General features: G+C 45.7%; 1 protein-coding gene across 4 annotated transcripts in view; it reads left to right on the forward strand.

Moving 5' to 3' along the window:
• Positions 1-296: 296 nt before the first annotated feature.
• The window catches only part of NUP98 (nucleoporin 98 and 96 precursor), a 45,110-nt gene continuing 22,388 nt past the window's right edge, over positions 297-23,018 (forward strand). For 2 of the 4 annotated variants that reach the window (XM_079973264.1, XM_079973266.1), the window contains exons 1-16: positions 297-552; positions 4,872-4,933; positions 5,686-5,788; positions 6,639-6,746; positions 9,169-9,348; positions 10,364-10,500; positions 13,150-13,257; positions 13,678-13,861; positions 15,241-15,401; positions 16,763-16,900; positions 18,362-18,446; positions 19,796-19,888; positions 20,479-20,619; positions 21,585-21,718; positions 22,073-22,260; positions 22,869-22,985. In XM_079973264.1, coding sequence (XP_079829390.1) covers positions 5,713-5,788; positions 6,639-6,746; positions 9,169-9,348; positions 10,364-10,500; positions 13,150-13,257; positions 13,678-13,861; positions 15,241-15,401; positions 16,763-16,900; positions 18,362-18,446; positions 19,796-19,888; positions 20,479-20,619; positions 21,585-21,718; positions 22,073-22,260; positions 22,869-22,985 — 1,850 coding nt within the window. In that variant the 5' untranslated portion in view covers positions 297-552; positions 4,872-4,933; positions 5,686-5,712. The remainder of the gene's footprint in view (positions 553-4,871; positions 4,934-5,685; positions 5,789-6,638; positions 6,747-9,168; positions 9,349-10,363; positions 10,501-13,149; positions 13,258-13,677; positions 13,862-15,240; positions 15,402-16,762; positions 16,901-18,361; positions 18,447-19,795; positions 19,889-20,478; positions 20,620-21,584; positions 21,719-22,072; positions 22,261-22,868; positions 22,986-23,018) is intronic. The other 2 variants (XM_079973265.1, XM_079973267.1) reach the window with 2 other exon arrangements.

A 23,018-nucleotide genomic window follows, 5' to 3' on the forward strand; every position in this document is an offset into this window, starting at 1 on the left:
TTTTCTGCCTCTTGCGGCTGACGTCAGAGAATGCGAGCGGCGCGAAGGGTGGGGGGGGAGGGAGAGATACAGGCGGTCAGGACCGGACTGCGCCGGCTCGTGGCGCAGCTACGCTTTCGGAGCCACCGCTCGACCAATAGGAGCCCAGCGCGGAGTTGACGGCCTCGGCGCACGACCGTGCGACGCAACGACGCCTTCCGAGGAAGGATCAGCCAGCCAATAAGAGGCGCCGATCGCGCCAGGCGTCAGCGTGCGTGCGTGCGTGCGACGGACGTGCGTGTGTGACGCACTTATTTCTTCCCTCGGCGCTTCTCGACCTCTCGCGTGAGGCGCCAGCAGCCAAGGCGGGTGTTTGTGGAGCTGCCGCCGCGGCCTCCTCCGTTCGTGGCGTGTACGGCCGAGGCGCCCACCCGAGCGAGCGAGCGGAGAGGCCCGAGCCGCCTTCCCGCGCTGAGGCTCCGGGGCGGAGGAGCGCGCGGCCCGCCCTCGTCTCCAGGGCCAGGCCAGGCTCGGGTGAAGCCCCGCCGGGGCCCCGGAGGATTCTGGGAAAGGGTGAGTGGCGCTCGGGAGGTGGGAGGGGCCGGGGGCGAGCGGGGTCTTTGTGCAGCGCCGAGCGCACGAGAGTGACGTAGAAGAAGCCCCTTCTGTGGTTGCGGGGCTTGTGGGTCCCTGGCAGGGATCCGCGAGTGTGTTATTGTTAGCGTTGTATTTATATCCCGCCTTTTTCCCTATCGGGTTCAAGGAGTGGCTTACAGCTAGAACAGAAACAGTTAGAAAACGAGGGGAGAGGAAAAACCCCAATGATTGAAAAAGGATTCATCATCAATGTTAGTATGCCATATAGGAGAAGGAAAATTCTACTCCTAAAGCTCTGCTGCTTTATGGAATATCTTTGTAAGAAAAAGCTAAAGAGTCGATCCTACACAAATCCAGAATGCCGCCTTGTATACCACCTTTTGGCAGCTCCTGCAGGCAAGCTGGTGCCAGATATGTTGCTCTGCTTTCCTTTGTTGGGGGCCTTGTCTTCTGGGCAGTCCAGAACCTCCAGACACACTGCCCAGCCTTGCGCCCCAGGGAGGTGACGGTGCTGCTAATGCAGTGGTTAATAATAATAACCCCAGCCACTCTGAGCGGCGTCCAGCCGAATATTAAAAACAATACAGCATCAGACATTAAAAACTTCCCTAAACAGGGCTGACTTCACCCCTGGAGGTGCATTGCATTATTTCTTGAGACTGACGCCAGCAACAACAAACTGTAAAAATAGATTGTCTCAGCACCAGCACTTTCCTTAAAAGCAGTCAGTTCCCTAGCACTTGTTGGCACAAGAAAGTTGTCACCTGCCAATAGAAGGACAACAAGGAGGAGCCCATCTGGTTTCTCTAGGGAAGGGTTTTCAAAATCTGGGGACAGCCCCTGAGAGCCTTCGGTGTGGCATACAGTAGGTAAAGACTGTAAAACAAGTCTGCTGGACTAGGCCAAAGGGGCCTGTCTAGTCCACCATCCTGTTATTGCAGTGGCCAAACACATGGCCCAAAGGGAAAGAAGCCCACAAGCATTTTCCAGCAACTGGTATTCAGAAGCATGGCTGGTAATAGCATTACATAACAATTATTGCCTCCAACATTAGAGGCAGAGCTTAGCTATCATGGTTAGTAATCATTGGTTGCGTGACATCTTCCATGAACTTGGCTAATCCTCTTTTAAAACCATCCAAGTTGGTGGCTGTGGGAGCAAGTGTCATAGTTTAACTATGCAGTGTATGAGGAAGCATGGGTGTAAACTTTGGGATGAGTGAGTACAATGTCTCTGTGTGTTTATATTTGTGTTTTCCGCCTATTTAGGGCGGGCCTCTCACTCAGTAGCAGAGGGTCCCAGGTTGATTCTCCAGAATCTCTGATTTGTAGGCTCTTTAGGTAGCTGAGCTGGGAAATCCTAAGAGGTTTTAAAGAACTTCTACCAGCTAGAAAACAACAACTGCTGGGATAATGTGCAAGCGAGAGTGGAGGATGGCACTTAAGCATATGAATGGGAACCCCAAAGCAGGACCTGAGTTCATATCTGTGTCATGGCAGTGCTCCATCTCCGCTCTCAGAAGCAGTTGCTGGCAATCCCTACTGTTGCTCTCCGGTTCTGCTTTGGAGTTCCCATTTGCCTAGGTGGGCCTTTCCCTGTTCCACTAGGGCAAGAACTATCCATTTCTTATTTTCTTCTTGCAGTGGAAACAAGGTTCTGCCATGTGTGTACCTATTTGAAGTATAAAAAGATAAGCACCAGGATTAGCTAGAGAACTGTTAAGAGGCAATTGGGGAACCGTACAATAGCGTTTTTACCCCAAAGGAAGGTCATTTTTAAGTTATATTATTTAATGGCTCTACAATGTTAGTGGTGGATGAAAAAGTTGATAATCATAAGTGTTTGTCATGCTGCCTTGAATGTTTCACCTGAGTGTTTTCATAAATTAAACACCATCTTGGATACATATGCATATTTTTAAATGGCAACTATTGTTGCATATCTTTGCATTTTATTGAATCGGTGAAACTTTTTAAATGGAAACCTAAACATTAGGAAGAACTTCCTGACAATAAGAGGTGTTCAACAGTGGAATTTGCTGCCAAGGAGTGTGGTGGAGTCTCATTCTTTGGAGGTCTTTAAGCAGAGGCTTGACAACCATATGTCAGGAGTGCTCTGATGGTGTTTCCTGCTTGGCAGGGAGTTGGACTCAATGGCCCTTGTGGTCTCTTCCAACTCTATGATTCTATGATTCTATGAAACATTGGTAGCAGAGCTAAAATCCACACAGCTATTTTTAGACACTGAAGCTCAGGTTCGAATCCCCACTCTGCCAACTCAACTTACAGAGTTGTTGCAAGGCAAACATGATGTGGAAGAGAAATGCACACTGCCCTTAGCTGCTTTTTGGAAGGGTGGGATAGAACCAAATTAATTAAAAAATATGTGCCTACTTCAGTGCATAATATATTGCTTTGATATGTTTATGAAATTTGAAGTATAAAGAACAGCAGTGACAAAGTTGTCCAGTGTTAGGATATTGTAAGCTTTTGAAATATATGGTACTGGGGTAACATTTTTGTCTTTGCCAGTTGGGCAGCTAGAAAATAAATGAAAGCTGAAAATAAAAAACTATCATTTTGTTAATACTGCACATCAAGCTGGAGGGATAGGGCTCTTGCTATGCAGAAAAATTATTTGGATTAGACCAGGCATAGGCAAACTCCGGCCCTCCAGATGTTTGGGACTACAATTCCCATCATCCCTACCTCACAGGACCGTCTAACAATTTGTATGTGAGTGATGGTACTATGGGGTGGTTGCACATTTAGATGGAGGTTACTTTAGATCAGCGGTTCTCAACCTGTGGGTCCCCAGATGTTGTTGGACTACAACTCCCATCATCCCTGAGCTCTGGCCTTGCTAGCTAGAGGTGATGGGAGTTGTAGTTCAACAATATCTGGGGACCCACAGGTTGAGAAAGGCTGCTTTAGATGGTTTGAAGATCACACAGCCACAGGCTAGCTTCTAGTGGTGCATATCAGTAGCTTTGGGAAGGACTGACAAGGAGGTTGTAATGAGTGCAAGTGCTAATGCCTGGTCCTTGGAAGTTCCTTGAAACCACCAAGATAGCATGCAGCTGTGTAGTTTAAATTCTCTCTGTGTGACCATCTCAACCCAGGGCCACTACTGGAGAAGGTAAAGAATTGATTCTGCCATGTGAATAAGCTTTTTGGCTTTTGAGAAACTTTCAGTGACATACAGGCAGTGGTTTGAGTTTTTAAAAACTTCCATTTTTTGTGGCCAGTACCCGTATGCTCTACCTGTTAAGAAACCTTAGACACAATGGAGCCATCAGTCTTAGAAACTGAGATATGAAAGCTAGGAGCTAAATGGCACCTTAAACCTAGGTTGTGGATGCAACAATGAAATGTCTACGCACGCTTTTTTATAGCAAGAATACAAAGCTGAAAATGAATGAACTGCAGCTAAAATATTATGTTCATTTTTCACATGGTCTAGTCCTTCCCCTGCCCAACCCCCTAATATTCTCGGGCCTTCTCGGTAGTGGCGCCCGCCCTGTGGAATGCCCTTCCAGCAGATGTCAAAGCAATAAATAACTACCTGACATTCAGAAGACATCTTAAGGCAGCCCTGTTCAGGGAAGTTTTTAATCTGTGATATTTTAGTGTATTTTTGGTTTTTATGGAAGCCGCCCAGAGTGGCTGGGGAGACCCAGCCAGATGGGCGGGGTACAAATAATAAATTATTATTATTATTATTATTATTATTATTATTATTATTATTATTCTTAAGAGGGTCTCTTCTCCAGCCTTCAGATAGTAGCTGGAAGTCGGGAGGCAGAAAAATGTCCTCCTTTCCTTCCGCTCTGCAGTTTTGCTCTGAAATCTTAGGCGCAGTACTGTGCCCAGAGCTCAGAAACTGCTTGTGCTAATGAAATTCCCTGTCGCAAAACATGCCTAGAACAATGGCAGTTTTGAACACTGGTAGCCATGCCTACCCAAGTTAAAAACTGGTGACTTTTAGCTGAGCTTTGCTTGCGGTGATGTTTGAGGGAGCCATGTTTGTCTGCTTTGGCAAAACCCCTTGTCCAAAGCATGTGGAGGTATGATTTTATTTTATTTATTTATTCGGTTTGTATACCTCCCTTCTTCATAGATCTCAGGGCGGTTCACAACATAAAAATATAAGATAAAAACAGAAAACACATAATAAAAACAAGAAGAAAACAAACCAGTAACCCTCCCACAACTCCAACACTCATGTTAAACTCAAGCCCTTAGTTTTGTTTTCGTTTTTAATCAAGTACTAACTTGGGTCTGTCTTCATCATAGGGTAATGGGAATCCTGAGCGAATGAACATTGTCCACGTGAAGTAGCCTGGAATAAGATAAAGGTGAGAGTTTGAATAAGGAGTGGAATGATTTGGAAATGCTTAGGACTACATACAAGATGTAAGAAGGAAAATGTTCAGCTGCTTCTTTATTTTACAATATCTTTAGGCTGGCTTTCTATTCGAGGAAAAATATAGCCAACAAATATAGTTAAATAAAACATGGAGAATCTCTGCTAATTGCTCATGGAATCTAAAGTGCCTACAGCAGATGATCTGGGCAGAACACATACAGACTTCCCAGAAGTCAATGTTCCACAACTGAACAGCTACAGAAAAGACCTTATTCCTAATGGATGTTAGCTCCCTAAAGCATGCTAGGAAGATAATGGAGATCTATTTTTCTATAGACAGTGGACTTTTCTTTGTTGGTGTAGAAATGTTTGTGTAGAAATGCTCGGTGAGATGAGAGCCATACATGCAAACCTGATGTCTCAGGTAGTACAGCCAGACATGAATTTCATCACTTCAGTACAGTCAGTGCCTTTGAATGGGATACACCTTTGCAGGAGATCCTGGAGGTGGTCTTTGCTACCATGTCCTTTTAAAGAGCTTTCCAGGAGCATCAGGCTGACCAAAGCAGGATAGAAATTTTCATGTTGAAAATGGCAATGTGCAGTAATTAATGGTAATAAGATGGATAGCCATATATTCCCCCCCACACCCCATTTCTAATATCTGTATTTATCTGGCATTTCTCAATAAGGCCAAACGTTGATTTCACCTAAGCTTTTCTTTTTCTTTTCTTCATTTAGGTCTTGAGAACCTGAAACAACTTCAAAATGTTTAACAAATCATTTGGAACGCCTTTCGGAGGCAACACAGGTGGCTTTGGGACGACTTCAACTTTTGGGCAGAGTAAGTGACGTGGGCGATAATGGTGGAGAAGCCTATGAATAGGGCCACAGGGTGCTGCCATGTTACCAGATCAGTCTATTTGCCTATCCTGGCACAGGTATTACACGTTACCTGCTCTGTGATCTCGTTTAACTGGAGGCGGCCGGAATAGACTTCAGACCACCTGGATGCAAAGCATTTTGTTCACTTTTAAGCTGGTGAGGGAACCTGTTCAGCCGTTGTTGAACTCTCATCAGTCCCAGCCAGAATGAGCAATAGATGACCAGAGATTCATAGAGTTGTAGAGTTGGAAGGCATCCCGAGGTCATCTAGTCCAACCCCCTGCAATGGGGGAATTGCAGCTCAAGAGAGATGGCCATCCAACCCCTACTTAAAAACATCTAAGGAAGGAGAGTCCACCATCTTCCAGGGGAAGACCGTTCCCGTGTTGAAAAGTTCTTCTGGTGTTCCCGATGGGAGTTGTAGTATTAGCAACATCAGGAGGGCCACAAGGTAGCCACCCCTGTCCTAGGCTGCCAGTTTGGGGTTTTAATGTTTTCATTAAGAGGCTAATTCAACTTTAAGTGTAACCTCCTTTGACGTTGGCTTGAAAAGCCAATATTTTGCCTATCAGATATTTGGCTGAGTTGCCACATGCTCTCATACAGAAGACTCTTGCATTCCTAATAGAGATGTCTTACAGAACCATGTTCTATTCAGGAATTGCTAGACTTGTATTTGAAATTACTTCACTTCTTGTAAGTCAACTTCAGCTGTACAACCAGCTCATTGCTATGTGGTTTCAGCCCCTTCTGTATTCAGACCATATATAGTCTCATCTCCCAACTTCCCAACTCTAACCGTTCTGCAGATGCTGGCTTTGGCACTACAAGTGGAGGAGCTTTTGGGACATCTGCTTTTGGAACAAATAATAATGCCGGAGGACTGTTTGGGACTGCGCAGACCAAGCCAGGTACAGGTATTACCACTGCTTCTTATTCCTTAACTTGAACCCCTTCACTGTTTGCCTCTTTACTTTGCTCAGTTTAAGCTGCTGGCTGTTAACTAAGGCCACAAGCTTCTTAGGGTCCAAGTACCCGTAGGAGCAATTCTATCTTACTTTTCTAACAAATGATGCCTATTAAAGTAGCTTGCATCAATATAAAGAGAGACACAGACTGTCATCAAGTTTACAAGCTTGAAAAAGACTAATGAAGGGGAAACAGAGGGAAAAGGCAGAGGACGGATGTTGTTCTGGCCTCGAGGAACTAATAATTTATATCCAGTTTGGGCTAGAATGAGCCTCCCTTGGTGAGATTCTTGCTTGGAAGATAATTGGTGACCTTTGTTTCTGAGTAGGTGGTGGGCCAGAGTACCCCTTTCTCCTTGTTTTTGCAGTCCCAGGGCAAGTGGCAACTGGAGCAGAGGGGACAGCAAAATCCCTGAAGCTGCTTCGCTTCCTCTGACTGATAAATGGGGCCAGATTAGTCACACCCATCCTGTGATCCTTTTCCATTATCTTTTTTTTTTAAAGATATTTATTGAAGTTTCAAAAAAAAAAGGTTACAGACATAAGAAGAATAAAAAAGAAACAAAAAAATACAAAAACACAGAGAAAAACAGAAACAATTAAAAATAAATCAATCTTTCCATGCTTATCTTTCATTCCCTTATTTCCCTGACCTCCTCACACCTCCCTTTTTTGTAATCCAATTCAATTGGTTAATTCCGCAAATCCTTTCCCTCTTTGTTTTGTCTTAATCCTTCATCTTAATATATTATAACTTTACTTTCTCACCTGTTTACAATCCGTTTTCACTTACTCCTTAATAGCATTACTGCTAAAAACCACTTAATTTCATACCGACATCATTCTGACATTCATTAATTTTACAATATTTCTGCAAATAGTCTTTAAATTTCTTCCAATCTTCTTCCACCAACTCTTCTCCCTGGTCTCGGATTCTGCCAGTCATTTCCGCCAATTCCATATAGTCCATCAACTTCATCTGCAATTCTTCCCGGGTGGGTAGTTCTTGTGTCTTCCAGTACTTTGCAATAAGTATTCTTGCTGCTGTTGTGGCATACATAAAGAAAGTTCTATCCTTCTTTACCACCAATTGGCCGACCATGCCCAGGAGAAAGGCCTCTTCCATTATCAGTCTGCCGAAAATCTGCCGAAGTTCTTGGCCAGTTTCCTCCTTTATCAGAGGGACACTGTTGCACAACCAAGAAGGAATCATTTTAAGTGCTAGTGCTCCATTTGTGGAGTTCCCTCACTGAAGAGGGCCACCTGGCACCTATGGTCCAGTTTTTTGTTCACAAACAAACAAATCTGTTTACCTAGGCACTTTATCTTCACAATTTCATAAACTGGTTTTATTTGCTTTTTTCTGTTTTGTTGAAATACGCACACAGACCTTCATCCCATTAGGTTTTATGCATATATCACCTGTCAAACTGGCCAAAATGTATATAAAAAAGATTCAAAACTCCAGGGAAACCCCAGGGAAAGAACAATGGCTAAATAAACTAATTGAATCTGCTGAGCTTGTAAGTATGACATGCAAAATAAGAAATGTAGATGATAAACAGATGAGGAGTGAGTGGGAGCATCTAGGGGAATATTTACAAAATTTGATCTTAAATACAAATTCTAGGTAGTGGATACCTTCTGACCAGCAGCTGATAATATAAAGGGTATGGGTAGGCTGAAAACAAGGTGAAGGTATTATTGTATATGTGGCTAATTAAGATGTACAAGAATTTCATGAAATGCTGGGTGGGAATTAGAAAAGAATTATTGTACAAGGATGTGATATGATTGTATAACCGAAAACAGACATACTAAGGTTACCAGAATTTTTATCAATGAATCCAGGGACACTTTTCAACTTCAATGGATTTTGTATGGGAACTGGTTTGTAAATCCGGGGACTGTCCCTGGGAAATGGGGACATCTGGTAACCTTAATGTATACATATACAGTGGTGCCTCGCAAGACGAAATTAATCCATTCCGTGAGGCTCTTCGTATAGCGGTTTTTTCGTCTTGCGAAGCAAGCCCATTGACAGCTTAGCGGATTAGTGCTATTAGCGGTTTAGCGGCTTTTAGCGGATCAGCTGATAAGCGGCTTAGGGCTTAGGAAAAGGGGGGGAAAAGGGGAAAAAAACCCCGCAGGAACTCGCAAGATATTTCCCATAGGGAAATTCGTTTTGCGAAGCGCCTCCAAAACGGAAAACCCTTTCGTCTAACGGGTTTTCCGTCTTGCGGGGCGTTCGTCTTGCGGGGCACCACTGTATAATATATATATGGATTTGTGTGTATGTTTGTGTGGGTTTCATCATCAAATATTCCCACCCCTCCTTGTGTCTGATTTGACTGGATATTTCTGGTTCCAGGGGGCTTGTTTGGTTCCAGCACCTTCAGCCAGCCAGCCACGTCTTCCACCAGCACTGGCTTTGGATTTGGAACATCGACTGGCACTTCCAGTGGGTTGTTTGGGACAGCAAGCACTGGCGGAGGCCTCTTTTCATCCCAGAACAATGCCTTTGCGCAGAGTAAACCTGTGGGGTTTGGCAGTGAGTATAATCTATTGCTATTTCCTGACCATTTGGAAGAATTCTTTACGCAGCACAACCACGTGACTCTAAGTTCTTTAAATTGCTGTATTTATAATTGTTGTAACCCTCCCTGGTTCTTCAGGGTGAAGGGCAGGTGGTAATAATAATAATAATAATAATAATAATAATAATAATAAATAATAATATACAGTCATACCTCAGAAGTTGAACGGAATCCAATCCGGAAGTCCGTTTGACTTCCAAAACCAAAGTGCGACTTCTGATTGGCTGCAGGAAGCTGGAGTACCAAGGCGTTTGGGATCCAAGGTACAAATGGAATAACAACAGCTTGGGTAGTTGCTCCCCAAGTGCTTGCCTTGGGACAGTTCAGTTTCTTGCTCACCAGGGGCAGGGGACAAGTCGTGCTTAGCAAACCTGTTCTGAGACTGCCATAAGGAAGCCAAAAACGTTGCTTTAGTCCTTGTTGGGGTGGGTGCAGGGGCGTAGGAAGGGGGCCGACCGCCCCAGGCGCCCTCACTGAGTGGGGGTGTGACATTTGGCACCCTGCCCACCCGCAACTCCCAAGCCTACCCCAAGACGTTGGCGTACGGGGGTAGCTGTGCCACTTTGCCAGTGGCATTTCCCCCATCCTCCTTTGTTTTGACAGCTTGGGGGAGGCTTGGGAGTCGCCGGTGGGCAGCGTTCTGAATGTCCGCCGTGGGCAGCTCGCTCCCCGCCCTTCAGCAGCTTGCTCCGCCCCAACTGCCACAATGTCCAAGCTGTTTCCAGTCAGCCATTATTATTATTATTATTATTATTCTTTATTACCATTACCCCGCCCATCTGGCTGGGTTTCCCTAGCCACTCTGGGCGGCTTCCAACAAAATATTAAAATACAGTAATCCGTCAAACATTAAAAGCTGCCTTGCCTTAAACACTTGCCTTGCATAGTGTGAAAAGTAAGGCCATTGTTTGTTTTGGGCACTGTCTCCTCTCATATTTGGGCATTGACTTCGCTTTTCCTTTTCTACAGACTTTGGGACAAGTACTAGCAGCGGGGGTTTATTTGGAACCACTAACACAACCGCCAATCCGTTTGGGGGGACGTCCGGTTCCCTCTTCGGATCGACCAGCTTCACCGTTCCAACTGGCACCACCATTAAATTCAATGTAAGTCCCAGTTGCTTCCTGTCTAAAATTAGTTCCATCCATTACCTAGCCTTTTCCAGTATGATGCCGGCCAGATGTTTGTTTTGGACTGCAACTACCAGCACCCCTGACATTTTGCCCTGTTTGCCAGGGCTGATGGGAGTTGCAGTCCAGAAGAGGCTGCTTTCTGTTCACTACACTTTGGACTCCCTATTCCAATGAAAGATGCATCTGGTGTATTTATTGTGCATTTTATTTATCTATTTATTTGGAATAGTTATAAACTACTGAACATTACAAAATAACATTTGCAATAGCTGCCAGTGGGAACCGTGGTGGCAAGCCCTCTTGTTGGAGAGCAGTAGCCAAATGACCAGAGTTGAATATCAACCCTGCAAGGCAGTACGCTGCCACTACTCCTGTAAATCCATCAGCCTGAATCAAGATATTCCCAGAGCTTCCCAAATGCCACACAAGGTTTTGGGAACCAGACGCTGTCCCTGCAGGCTTCAAGCCCACTAAAGTTTATGCAGTAGCAGTTTGACCAAGAGACTAAGATAACCACATTCAGTACCAACAAGTCCCATCCGAAGAAACACACAAGTAGCAGGAAGAGTTTTAAAAAAAAGAAAATAGCAGCATAAATAACGGAGCTGTATCCCAGTGAGATTATAAGTAAAAGCAGTTGGGAATGGTAAAACAAGATACCAAACAAACTAACTTGCTTTATAAACCAAATCAGCAAATTGGCCTTCAGCAAGTAGCTGTTGCCAGGTGTCAGGCAACATGGTGAGGACTAGCACAAAGTTTTACCCCAACTTTGCCTAGTAACCAGTGACTCTGAATAGCCAATGAGAAGACTCTACCGTGTTATGAGCAACCCACGTTATCACAGGTGTGGCCAGTTTCTAATTAGCAAGGCCCACACTGACCTCCAGTAGCAAGAGCACAGAAAGATATCACAGGTGCCGATACTTGTGATCCCCGCCTTCCAGCCTTGAAGGGAGAGAATACTCTCTCAGAAGCCTCCTTTTGTGCTCAGAGGCCTGAGTTGGGAAACCATTTTCTAGCAGCACAGAAAAAACCTCAGGAAATAAAAACTGATAAAACAGTTCTCCAAAGAGAAATTCAATTACTGCCCATGGGCCAGCTCATCTTCTGGAGAAGCCTCGCCTGGCAAATGAATCACAGACTAAGAGTGCAGGTACTCTTGTCTTTTGCTGTTTCAGTTTTGGTCATTTATCTCTTTATTTGGATCACATTTAAATAACACGGCTATAACCAGCCTGTGGTGGTTCAACTTCTGTGTGATCACTTGTGGAAAGGCCATGGCTCAGTGGCCAGAGCACATGCCGTGCCGGCAGAAGGTCCCCGCTTCCAGTCTCTGGCATCTCCAGCCCAGGTGTTCCAAGTGCAGAACAGAAATGCTAGGCATTGCGTTGAGCTGGAAAACTTGTGTGCAGAGGCTCCTTTAAGCAGAAGGTGGAATAGTTGATCAGGAGGGTTCTGTAGCAGTTGTTGGAGCAGGAGATGCCAGGATTTTGTAGCAGGGAGTGCTCTCTTGAGTCCTCCTTCAGCCACATGCACCAGTGGGGATGGGGCTCTCTCCTGCTCGTGCTACAGCAGAAAGAGTAGTAGCAGCAGCAGCAGCAGCAGGCACAGCCCAGGACAATGAGGGCTGCCTTCCAGGTAGTGAAGGGCCCTCACAGCCGTGTCAGCCTAGAGCAGGAGCAGAGGCAGACCATAGGCCAGGGCAGTGTGTGGCTTTGTACCAGGATGGCAGGAAAGCGTGGGCATCCCTTGTGTACCAAGGCAAGCAAAGCCCCTTCTGTTTCTCATCTTCTACGTCTTATCCTTCTCCCTAGAAGCCTGAGTCCCGTTCTGACCTGGTGAGAAACTGGCTACCCAGGGTGCCTCACAGCTGACCGAGAATTTGAACGGCTGTATTATTAATATTAATATTTATATATTGTCCTTTGTTTCATAATTTAAATATACAATTCATATATATCAAAAGATCCCAGGGTGATGTACAACATTAAAAGCACATTGCAGAACATCAGTGATAAAAACATAATAATAAAAGCATACTGACAAACAGCCCAATAATAAAGTAGTCATCATAATAACAGTCCTCTTCCCCACACTTTTACAGAACATAGATTATTTAATAGCCATAGACCTGAGTAAAGAGGAATGTCTTTACCTGGGGCCTTAAGACATGTGGCACCAAATGTGGCTCTCCGGGGAGAGCATTCCACAATCGGAGCCACCACAGAAAAGGCCTGTTCTCTTGTTGCCACCCTCCAAACCTCTCTGGGAGGGGGGACATAGAGAAGGGCCTCAGAAGACAAGGGCTGGGTCTGGGTTGGTTTATGTGGGGAGAGGCGGTCCATAAGGTATTGAGGTCCTGAGCCATGTGAGGCTTTATAGGTCAACCCCGCACTTTGAATTGGGCCCAGAAACTAATCAGTCAGTTCACTTGTGCCAGGATGGGTGTTACATGCTGTAGCATGCTGGGTTGTCTCAGTGTTCTTGTTAGCTCACATGAGTGGCTGCTTGGAGGCTCACAGGAATCCTGCTGCTCCCTCTGTGCCATGACTGCTTACAGGACTTCCAGGGGAATTAAATCTAAAGTAACCTTGACGAGTGTTCACATTTCTCTTACAGCCCCCTACGGGTACTGACACTATGGTTAAGTCCGGAGTCAGCACAAACATCAGCACCAAACATCAGTGCATTACTGCTATGAAAGAATATGAAAGCAAATCGCTAGAGGTCAGTCCGTCGTATATCTGTATCTCTGCATGCTGTCCCTGTTTGTTTACATCCCGTTTTGTGGCTCAGACAGTGGAGTGCTGCTCTCCTTCCTCTATAGCAGTGGATGGGGGTGAGCTCTTTGCATTTCAAGTAGAAAGAATGGAGGCAAGGCATTTATGCCCATGGTGGAGCACATGCTGAACTGCCACATCGCAGTTGTCAGGAGAAACCTGTCGGGCAGGTGTTTTTGGCGCCCGATGCCTACTTTGGCAAAGTTGCATTTTGTCCTTTTTGAGAATGCTGGCCTGTGCCCAGGGACTGTCAACTCCAATATTTTACTGTATCGCTTTTGCCTGAGAAGGTGTGGGGGTAGCAGGTGTGGGGAACAGGCGGTGTCTCATGTGAGACGTCTGTACTCAAGAAATATTCCCTGTTTAGGAGCTTCGTTTGGAAGACTATCAAGCGAACAGGAAAGGTCCCACCAACCCTGTGGGAGCTGGAGCCACGCCAGGCTTGTTTGGCTCATCCACTGCTACCTCCAGCGCAGCCACAGGACTCTTCGGCTCCACCACCACTAACACAGGCTTTTCCTATGGACAGAATAAAACAGGGTTTGGAACCAGTAAGTACTGCTGCTTTGACATGCGCAGTGTGACTCTCTGAGTACTTGTGTGTTTTTTAAATACTGTTTTAAGTTGTCTTGAGACACTGTAGTGTTAGGTGCCCAACATTTTTAAACACATGCAAATAATAACATCCACAGCTTGAAATACTGGCTGCTGATTTGTAAGATGCTGTCAAAACTCCACCTGTTCTCTGTATGCTTGTGGGAAAACATGCAAACAGAGCAGTCTCCTTTATTGAGCAGATTCTGCCTTGAGGTCCTTGGGACAAGTAAGGAAAAGAAATGCAAATAAGATAAGTTCTCAGAAAAGGGGGGAGGTGCCCAAGGGAGTTGCTCTGCATGTGATGCAAGTCCCAGGAAGTAGAATGCCACACTTAACAGTGCACAAAAAGTGAGCTATTCTGTTCTTGATTCTGATTTAAGGCAGTATCTTGCCTGATATCATATGTGGTTAGCTGGCATCATTGACTGGAATGGCACTTTGATCAGTCACAGCTGTTTTCTTGCTCTAAAATGGCTCTACTCAAGTCAGCTTTTATTTCTTGGAAACACCTCCCAGCAACACCAATGTTGTTGTTGTTGTTGTTTGTTAAGGCAGCCCTGTTTAGGGAAGCTTTTAATGTTTGATGCATTACTGTATTTTAATATTTTGTTGGAAGCCGCCCAGAGAGGCTGGGGAAGCCCAGCCAGATGGGCAGAGCATAAATAATTTTTTATTATTATTATTATTATTATTATTATTATTATTATTATTATTATTATTATTAATTATTTATTATTGGTGTTAGTTGCTTCATCTTGTCCAAGACGATCCAAAGCAACTTAGAACCAAACACCTCTGTGCTGCTTCTACTGATGCTTCCTCCTTTGATTGGGAGTTCAGAGTGGTGTATGGTTTTGTAAGTTGAAAATTAAAATGACAGGAATTTTTTAAAAGAAAAACACAAAACTCTGAAGCCATAGTCGAATTCCTCTGTCCTTGTTTCTGCTCAAAACAATGCCTAAGTGCATATGAGGAGCTGTGCCATCGGTGTGGTAGCTCCAAATCTATGGAATGCCTTCCTGCTAGAAATCAGGTGCCATCTCTGCTGAGTTTCAGACACCAAGTTAAAACAGTTTTATTCTCTGATGTTTAAAATTTTGTGTGTCGTATGTTTTTATTTTTTGTAAGTTGCTTTGAGCGCCAGATGTGAAAAGCAGGTTATAATAAAATAAAATGTAGCTGCATCTACTCACCATCATCCTTTGGAACCTATCCTGCCTCTCCCAATGTTGACATTTGGATTGTGAGCTCCTTGAGGGGTATACTCTGTGAAGTCCCAGGGACATGGATGTCTCAAGGTATATATATAATATGCTTTGGCACTTTGCTTCAGGTACGACAGGTTTTGGAACAGGAACAGGAGGCCTCTTTGGTCCGACTCAACAAACCACCAGCCTCTTCAACAAGCCTTTTGGCCAGGCCACGACTGCACCAAACGCAGGCTTTTCGTTTGGGAACACCAGCACCCTTGGACAACCCAACACAAACACAATGGTAAGGTAGCAAGGACTGCTGTAACAACCTTGGAGTCTTTACTTTCTGCCTAACTCCTGCTACCTGGTTGTCTTTGATTTCTGCAGCCTTTTACTAAGAACTCTCCAAGGAAATTCTCTTTGCTCGGCCTGTTACTTTTCCTTGTACAGTGCTATTTTATTCTCCAGCTTGCTCCTTAGCACAGCAGGTTGCCTTATTTTGCCATTTTTGTATCTGTTGAATATTTCATCAGCATGCTTTATATTGAGGGTTAAGAGATAAAGGCCTGCCTTGTCACAAGTCAGAGCCATGGTCCAGCTTACTGACAACTGGCTCCAGACTCTCCAAGCAGAAGTTCTCTCCAACACAAGATCTTTTAGTTGGAGATTTCAACACTTCATATGCAAAGCACATACTTTTTCACTATGAAATGGAGCCATAGCAGGCCTCCCAAGTTATGAAATAGTTTGTTTTCAACAATATACCAGTTGCTTGGTAGGCGCGCAAGCAGGCAAGCACACACTCAAATTATCTTACCTCTCCCAGGAAGAGGGAAGCCTGGCAGTCATTTTGGCTTTTCACCGACTTGAATGTCTCTAGGGCAGGCTACTTTATCAAGTGGTCCACTATCTTCCTTTGCTGCTTTCTCTGTTGGGTACAAGCAGAAATGCATAAGCGAGGGAGGGGACCTCTGGTTACAAATGAAATGGAACTGGACAGTCAACTAATTCAAGTGGCCTCTTCTGTGAAGGTCTCAACCTTTAATAGATGCATCCAGTCACAATGGAAACCCTCTATTGAAGGAGTTTCCCTATTACGGGCAAAGGATGGCAGGTGTTAGTGGCTTGGAAAGGGAAGTTGGTGAAGCTGTGTGGGGAATGAGCTGCTGAGCGGAAGAGATAAGCAATCTTCATAGGCTTTGGGAAATTACTTTTTCCACCAAAGACAACTCGTGGGCGTGCGGGTGTTCAGTTTGTTCAGTTTCTTTAGTTCTTTTTAATCTTCCTGTGAGGGGCCACACTGTTTCTTTCCATATGCATGATGGCAACCTTCAGGTGCCTTTCTGCCCAGATCTGAACCTCCATTCAGAAACAATCTGCCATACACAAATTCAGGCCTCAGTATTTTCCACAACACAGTGGCTAAAATGAAGGTTGGTTTTCCTGCATGCTTTAATGCTACGCTTAGCTGAACCAAATGCAAGCACCTCTCTTCAGCAGCCACAAGCAGAGCCCGTATTCCCTTGTGTAAAAATCACCATGGTGCAAAAAACAGTAGTCCCACATTTCCAGAACTACTGCTTAGGTTTTTTGTTTTTTGTTTTGTTTTTTTTAAGGATAAGTTGTAGCGTATCTTTCTCAAACATCCCCTAATGTTTGCAGGGTTTATTTGGAGCAACACAGCCCTCACAAACGGGAAGCCTTTTTGGAACAGCTACCAATACGAACACTGCTACTGCATTTGGAACTGGGACAGGTCTCTTTGGACAACCCAATACAGGATTTGGTGTTGGTGGCTCGGTATGTCAGCTGGGAGTAAGGAGGTCCTCAGGGGTGTGGAAGTGGCTTGCTTCTTTTCACTCGTGACACACTTGCGCTCATTGGTGTTCTCCCGGGCAGAAGCAAAGTGCTTTTGCAAGTGCTTTTCCGGTGGTGTTAATTGCAATGTTGGTCAATGGTTAGAAAGGTCCAATAATTTTGGCTTTGAACAGGTCTTGGAAGGTTTTGCAAGAAGCCTTACAATCCTGTAAACTGAGAGCGACTGCCCAGTCTAGGCACTCTGGACCATAATTTAGCAGACGTGACCTGAGTTTCTCAATTGTGTGCACCCGGCTCCCATGACACACTTTTCCTGGTCAACTCAAACTACACTTCTCCTTTGCATCCCCAGTGGGGAACTGCGGTTTAATACCTGTTTCCTAACTAGTGTTTTAAATATCTGCAGATCTTGATCTTAAACCACAGGTTGAACACAGTTTGGACCTGTGTAGTAAACTGGCGTTAAACCACAACTACTCATTTTTTGATATAACAGGGTTCTGTAGTTCAAGCAACAATGTGAGGGGTGGGGATGTGCCACTCTGACGCTCACTCACTGCTTGCCAAATTGTCACTCTGAATATCAGCTCTTGTGGGTGTCAACTGTAAAACCTCAGCTTTTGCCATTTGGCTGCTCTCCATCAGAGCAATTCTAGCAGGGACCATGCACATTCCCACGCTGGATTATGAAGTTTCCACATGTTGGGTATTTCCTCCTGATTGACCAGGCAGAGAACATGTGATTCTTAGACCGAATATACCATGCTGTCTCCGGCTTTCTCTCATTTATTTTTGCCCTGCCTCTGTCCACACAGTCAAATCTACTCTCTCTCTCTCTGCTTTAATTCTACTGCCTTGTGCTCTGTTCCGTCTTCCGTCCTTCAGCCTGGTTCTTTACTACGTCTTGTAGGCACCTGGTGGGACGGAGAGAACCAGTGGGGACACCATTGTATCAGACTCTAGGGAGCACTGGGAAGGGAGTTCTAGAGGTGGCACTGCTCTGTACATCAACGAGGGCATAGTGGGATTCATCGCCAAGTAGTTTCCCTCCCTCCTCCTACCTTAAGTGCTGAACAGAGGCAGTGCTGGGGGATGAAAGGGAAGAGGGGACACTTGTATGCTCTTCCCCACCTGCAGCCCTCTTGACTCCCCCTCTTGCCCAGCACTGTGCACTATGCAGCTGTCCTGCGCTGACACCAAACTGCTGCTGTGGACCAGCACAGACGTAGTTCACTAGGGAGAGATATCTGATAATGTGCATTCTGTGGGTGGCCGCACATCCTTTCCAAACATTTAAAACACGCTATGATTCTATGTTAACCTTTCTACGATTGGCTGCTAACTGAGAAAAAGCTAATATCCCTTTGTGACCAGGGCGGGGGCTGTGGACAGGGAAAAGAGAAAGAGACCCTGTGACGTTTAGAATGCATATTTCTCCTTCAGTCCCTCTTCAGCAACAAGCCTGCTGGATTTGGAACCACGACAACCAGCGCGCCCTCGTTTGGAACAACTACGACTGGGATGTTTGGTAACGGACTAAACAATTGCTTTCCCTTTGGCATAGTCACGTAAAGAGCCTTAAATCTATTGTTGTTGCATTGAGTATAGCACACGATATGTGGCAGACTAATTTATGTGAGATAATGCTGTTTGTGAGTCTTAAATTCTGTGTCAGTAAGCCGTGCTACATGGCAGGCAGCTGCGAGAGCCCAGGTGCTTCTGGCCTTGCTTTTGGCAAGAGTTTCATTTTGAGGGTCTCTGTCTCTTATACAAGCTTGGAGGCCTTCCTCAGATCCATGGAAAACAAATTCAAAGGCTTTTCTCCAAGTCACACAGCAGTACATTTTCCCTGCCTCTCTGCTGGTGATTGAAGAGGTGTGGGGAGACAGCTGGAGAGAGTTCAGAGCCCTTCTCATTCCTTCCAGGGGTTATCCTCCTCCAATGTCTTGGTGACAGACTTCCCTGGGGAGTGGGGAGTCTGGGAATCATTTGTAAATTCTTGAACAGCAGCTCCTGCTGCAGCTAAAAAGATTCCTGGGTACAGAGGATGATGATGGGAACCTCTCAAATGAATGCTACTTTTGAGTGAAAGGCAACCCCATTTTCTTTCATCTTCTGGAAATGCAAGTGGGTTGTGCGTGCGCTAGTGATGTCAGGCAGACCATGTGCTGTGCCTTGCATAATAACAACAATAATAAGAGTAATAGTAATTTTATTATGTATACAGTGGCCGCTCTGGTTGTGAACGTGATCCACGTGGGATGCACGTTTGCAACCCGCAGTGGCACGTCTGCGCACACGTGGGTTGCTATTCGGCACTTCTGTGCATGCGTGACCGCCGAAACCCGGAAGTACAGTGGTGTCTCGCAAGACGAAATTAATCCGTTCCGTGAGGCTCTTCGTATAGCGGTTTTTTCGTCTTGCGAAGCAAGCCCACTGACAGCTTAGTGGATTAGCGCTATTAGCGGTTTAGCGGCTTTTAGCGGATCAGCTGATAAGTGGCTTAGCGGCTTAGGAAAAGGGGGAAAAAGGGGGAAAAACCCCGAAGGAACTCGCAAGACATTTTCGTCTTGTGAAGCAAGCCCATAGGGAAATTCGTTTTGCGAAGCGCCTCCAAAACGGAAAACCCTTTCGTCTAGCGGGTTTTCCGTCTTGCGGGGCACCACTGTAACCCGTTCCGGTACTTCCGGGTTTTGGCAGTCCTTAACCCGAAAAAACGCAAGCAGAAGCGTCTGTAACCTGAGGTGTGACTATGCCGCCCATTCAACTGGGTGGCCCCAGCTTCCAACAAAATAGTAAAACACATAACAAACACCTGCATGGAAGAGAGAGAGGCCTGGGTGACAAACAGAGCCACTTGCTGTTCTTTACTTGCAGGTTTTGGTGCAAACACCACGGGAAATAGCCTGTTTGGGAACAAGCCTGCAGCTGGGGCTTTGGGCACGGGACTTGGAACAGGATTTGGAACAGGTAAAGAATAGAAAGATGCCACCCTCAGAAGCTGTTTTCCCCCTTCCTCTCTCTGGCACTTAGCCAGGTTTTTGGTGCCATGATTGGGATTCACTAAACATAACAGCAAGCTTCCACTTTCCTTCCTTCTCTAAACTGCTATTTCCCCCACTCTCACCAAAATCTTGCTGCCTTTATTTCACTGCTGCTTGTGCCGTTCTAGTTATTGAATATGTTGGACGCTCCAGCTAACTTCATGGTGGTTGTCGGCATCAGTATGTTCTAACTCTCTCTCTCTCACACACAAATAGCTCCTGCTCTTATTGTAAAGAGGTGAGACACCTATGAGACCTTCAGTTAGCAAAACCACTTCTCCACTATAGAGAAGAATGGTCCGGATTCATAGCGCATATGCTTTACATTCTTGCTCCTAAATTGAATTCTGGCCATTGAACCAAGCTGGTGGTGAGGGAGGAGAGCAGTTCCTTGGAGCACTAAAAATTATGTCCTCCTTTGAACTGTCTGTAGGGAAGGGAAGGCTGCTTATGCCTGTTTTGCTGCTGGTTGTGCATGTCGATGTTCCACAACCTGCTTTGTTTTCCTTCCTGTAGCCCTGAACGCAGGACAAACTTCGCTGTTTGGGAACACCCAGCCTAAACTAGGGAGTACGCTGGGGACAGGAGCCTTTGGTGCCCCTGGATTTAACACGTCAACAGCTACCCTGGGCTTTGGAGCTCCCCAGCCTGCAGTGGGTAAGTGTCTCGTTAACAAATGAATAGCCTGGACTTAAGTGGAAGAGTAGCCCTGCATGAGGTTCATTGTCCCTCTGAGCGTTGGACTCCAGCTCCCATCAGTCCATTTTTGTATGGAAAGCCAGCTGCTGTTCTTTGGAATGCTGGAGGCAGCCACACTTTTGGCACACATGTGGCTTGGTGGCAAATTCTAAGATTGGAATGTAATTCACCAAAGCGTGGCATGTGTTGGAAATGCAGCAAGTGGTTTCCAGGATTATACCTCGCCCTCCCCGGCCAGAGCTGGGCTTAGGGCAGCGAACACCAATAAAATCACAGTAAAAACATAATACGGGAAAACAAAACAAAACAATTTAAAATACAGGTTAAAATGCAGCCTCATTTTAAAAGTGGCCCATAGATCAAGACCATAAGGGGAGGGAAACATAAGGGTCAGACTGAGTATAAACCAAAGGCCAGGCGGAACAGCTCTGTCTTGCAGGCCCTGCGGAAAGATGTCAAGTCCCACAGGGCCCTGGTCTCTTGTGACAGAGCGTTCCACCAAGTCGGGGCCACTATTGAAAAGGCCCTGGCCCTAGTTAAGACCAATCTAACCACTTTGCCACCTGAGACCGCCAAAATGTTGTCATTTGTGGACCTTAAGGTCCTCCGTGGGGCAGACCAGGAGTTAATAGTTCCCAAAAGTGGTTTCCAGCTGAATAAGGGACCCAGTTTCTACCTCATATCGCCAGAACCTGAGGGGTTAAGAGAATGGTTTGTCGCTAAACCTATAAGCCCCGCTAACATTTTGTTTTTATTGGGTGACTTTTGTCAGTCAGTGCAGTGGATGCATCTTCTAGGGAAGGATAGAACTTTCCCCACTTAGATTACCTGCTCCACTGCAGGCACCTGCTCTTCTGTCAGCGAGTTGTTACAGCCCCTTGGGGGGGATATTGGGCTGATGTCTTCCCCTCTCATTCATTCAGCTTTGACTGACCCAAATGCTTCAGCCGCTCAGCAAGCGATTCTTCAGCAGCACCTCAACAGCTTGACATACTCGCCCTTTGGGGATTCCCCCCTCTTCAGAAACCCGATGTCTGACCCAAAGAAGAAAGAAGAGGTTTGTCATGGGAGAAGGGGACATGGCTGAGAGGGTGACTAGATTATGCCAGGTTGAGAAACGGTCCGAGAAGGCTTTTCTACTTTGGAATCCAGAGCTAAAACTGATTCAGGACAGGTGCCAGAAAGTACTTCTTCACACAGTTCATAATTAACTTACAAACTTGGGTGGAATGAAGTGGGTGAGCAATCAACTCAGGCCTCTTGCAGAAGTGGTCTGTCTCTCCTGCTGTTAGCAGCCTGTTTTTTTGGACAGGGAGAAGGAAAAGGAGGTTGCAGCAAAAGCGGTCGAGAGAATCTGATAGGATAGCCGTCTCAAGTTTGCAATTGTGTGTGTGTGTCTGTGTGTGTACAGAGACTGAAGCCAACCAATCCAGCGGCCCAGAAGGCATTGACCACCCCTACTCACTACAAGCTGACTCCTCGCCCTGCGACCAGGGTGCGTCCGAAAGCTTTGCAGACCACGGGCTCCTCTAAATCCCACCTGTTTGATGGCCTGGATGATGATGAGCCAGCCCTGTCGAACGGGGCCTTCATGCCCAAGTAAGTGTTCCCTCTAGACTTCTTTATATGCTAAGGTGGCTTGGGGTGCCTGCAAATCTGAAGTGTGAGGTGTCTGGCAGCATATCTCGATGGACTTGAACTGTGTTGCATTCTGGCTTTGATCCAGCTCTTGCTGGAGGTAATTGGTACTTAATGATCTTGAACGGAGTAACAAGTACCAATTACGGCCAACGAGAGCTGGATTAAAGCCAGAATGCACGCTTCAGTTGGCGCAGTGGCTCTTCCTGAACTCTTTAACATGATATATTAGGTGGTGGTGCAGCCCACTCTGGGTTAAGGTGAAGCCCAATTATAGGTCACAGCCCACTGGGTAAAGACCACTGGCATCTCTTATCAGTCATCTTTTTCACAGCAAAAAAAATAGTTCAAAAGGAGCTCTTTAATGCCATTAAGTAATAAGAAAACCACACACACAGCTGGCCCAGCTAAAGCCTCCATTGTCTTGCAGTGGGGGAGAGAAGGGCTTCCACAGTCCAGTTCTGTGCTGTGATGGAGGCTGCAATTAAAAATAAGTTGAACTAAGAAGGGGAGGGGGTAAGGGAGTGAGGCAGCAGTGATTAATTTCTCCTCTTCTTGGTCTTTCTTAGGAAAAGCATTAAGAAGCTAGTTTTGAAGAGTATCAAGGCCAGCAGCCTTTTCTCTCCGACCAACTGTGAAGCGGATGACCTCGCCTCTCCCTCTGAGTACCCAGAGAACGGAGAACGGTATGTCTGCATGGACACCTTAAAAAAACAGGA

This window comes from Podarcis cretensis (assembly GCF_951804945.1).
Source record: "Podarcis cretensis genome assembly, chromosome: 4".
Taxonomy (NCBI): domain Eukaryota; kingdom Metazoa; phylum Chordata; class Lepidosauria; order Squamata; family Lacertidae; genus Podarcis; species Podarcis cretensis.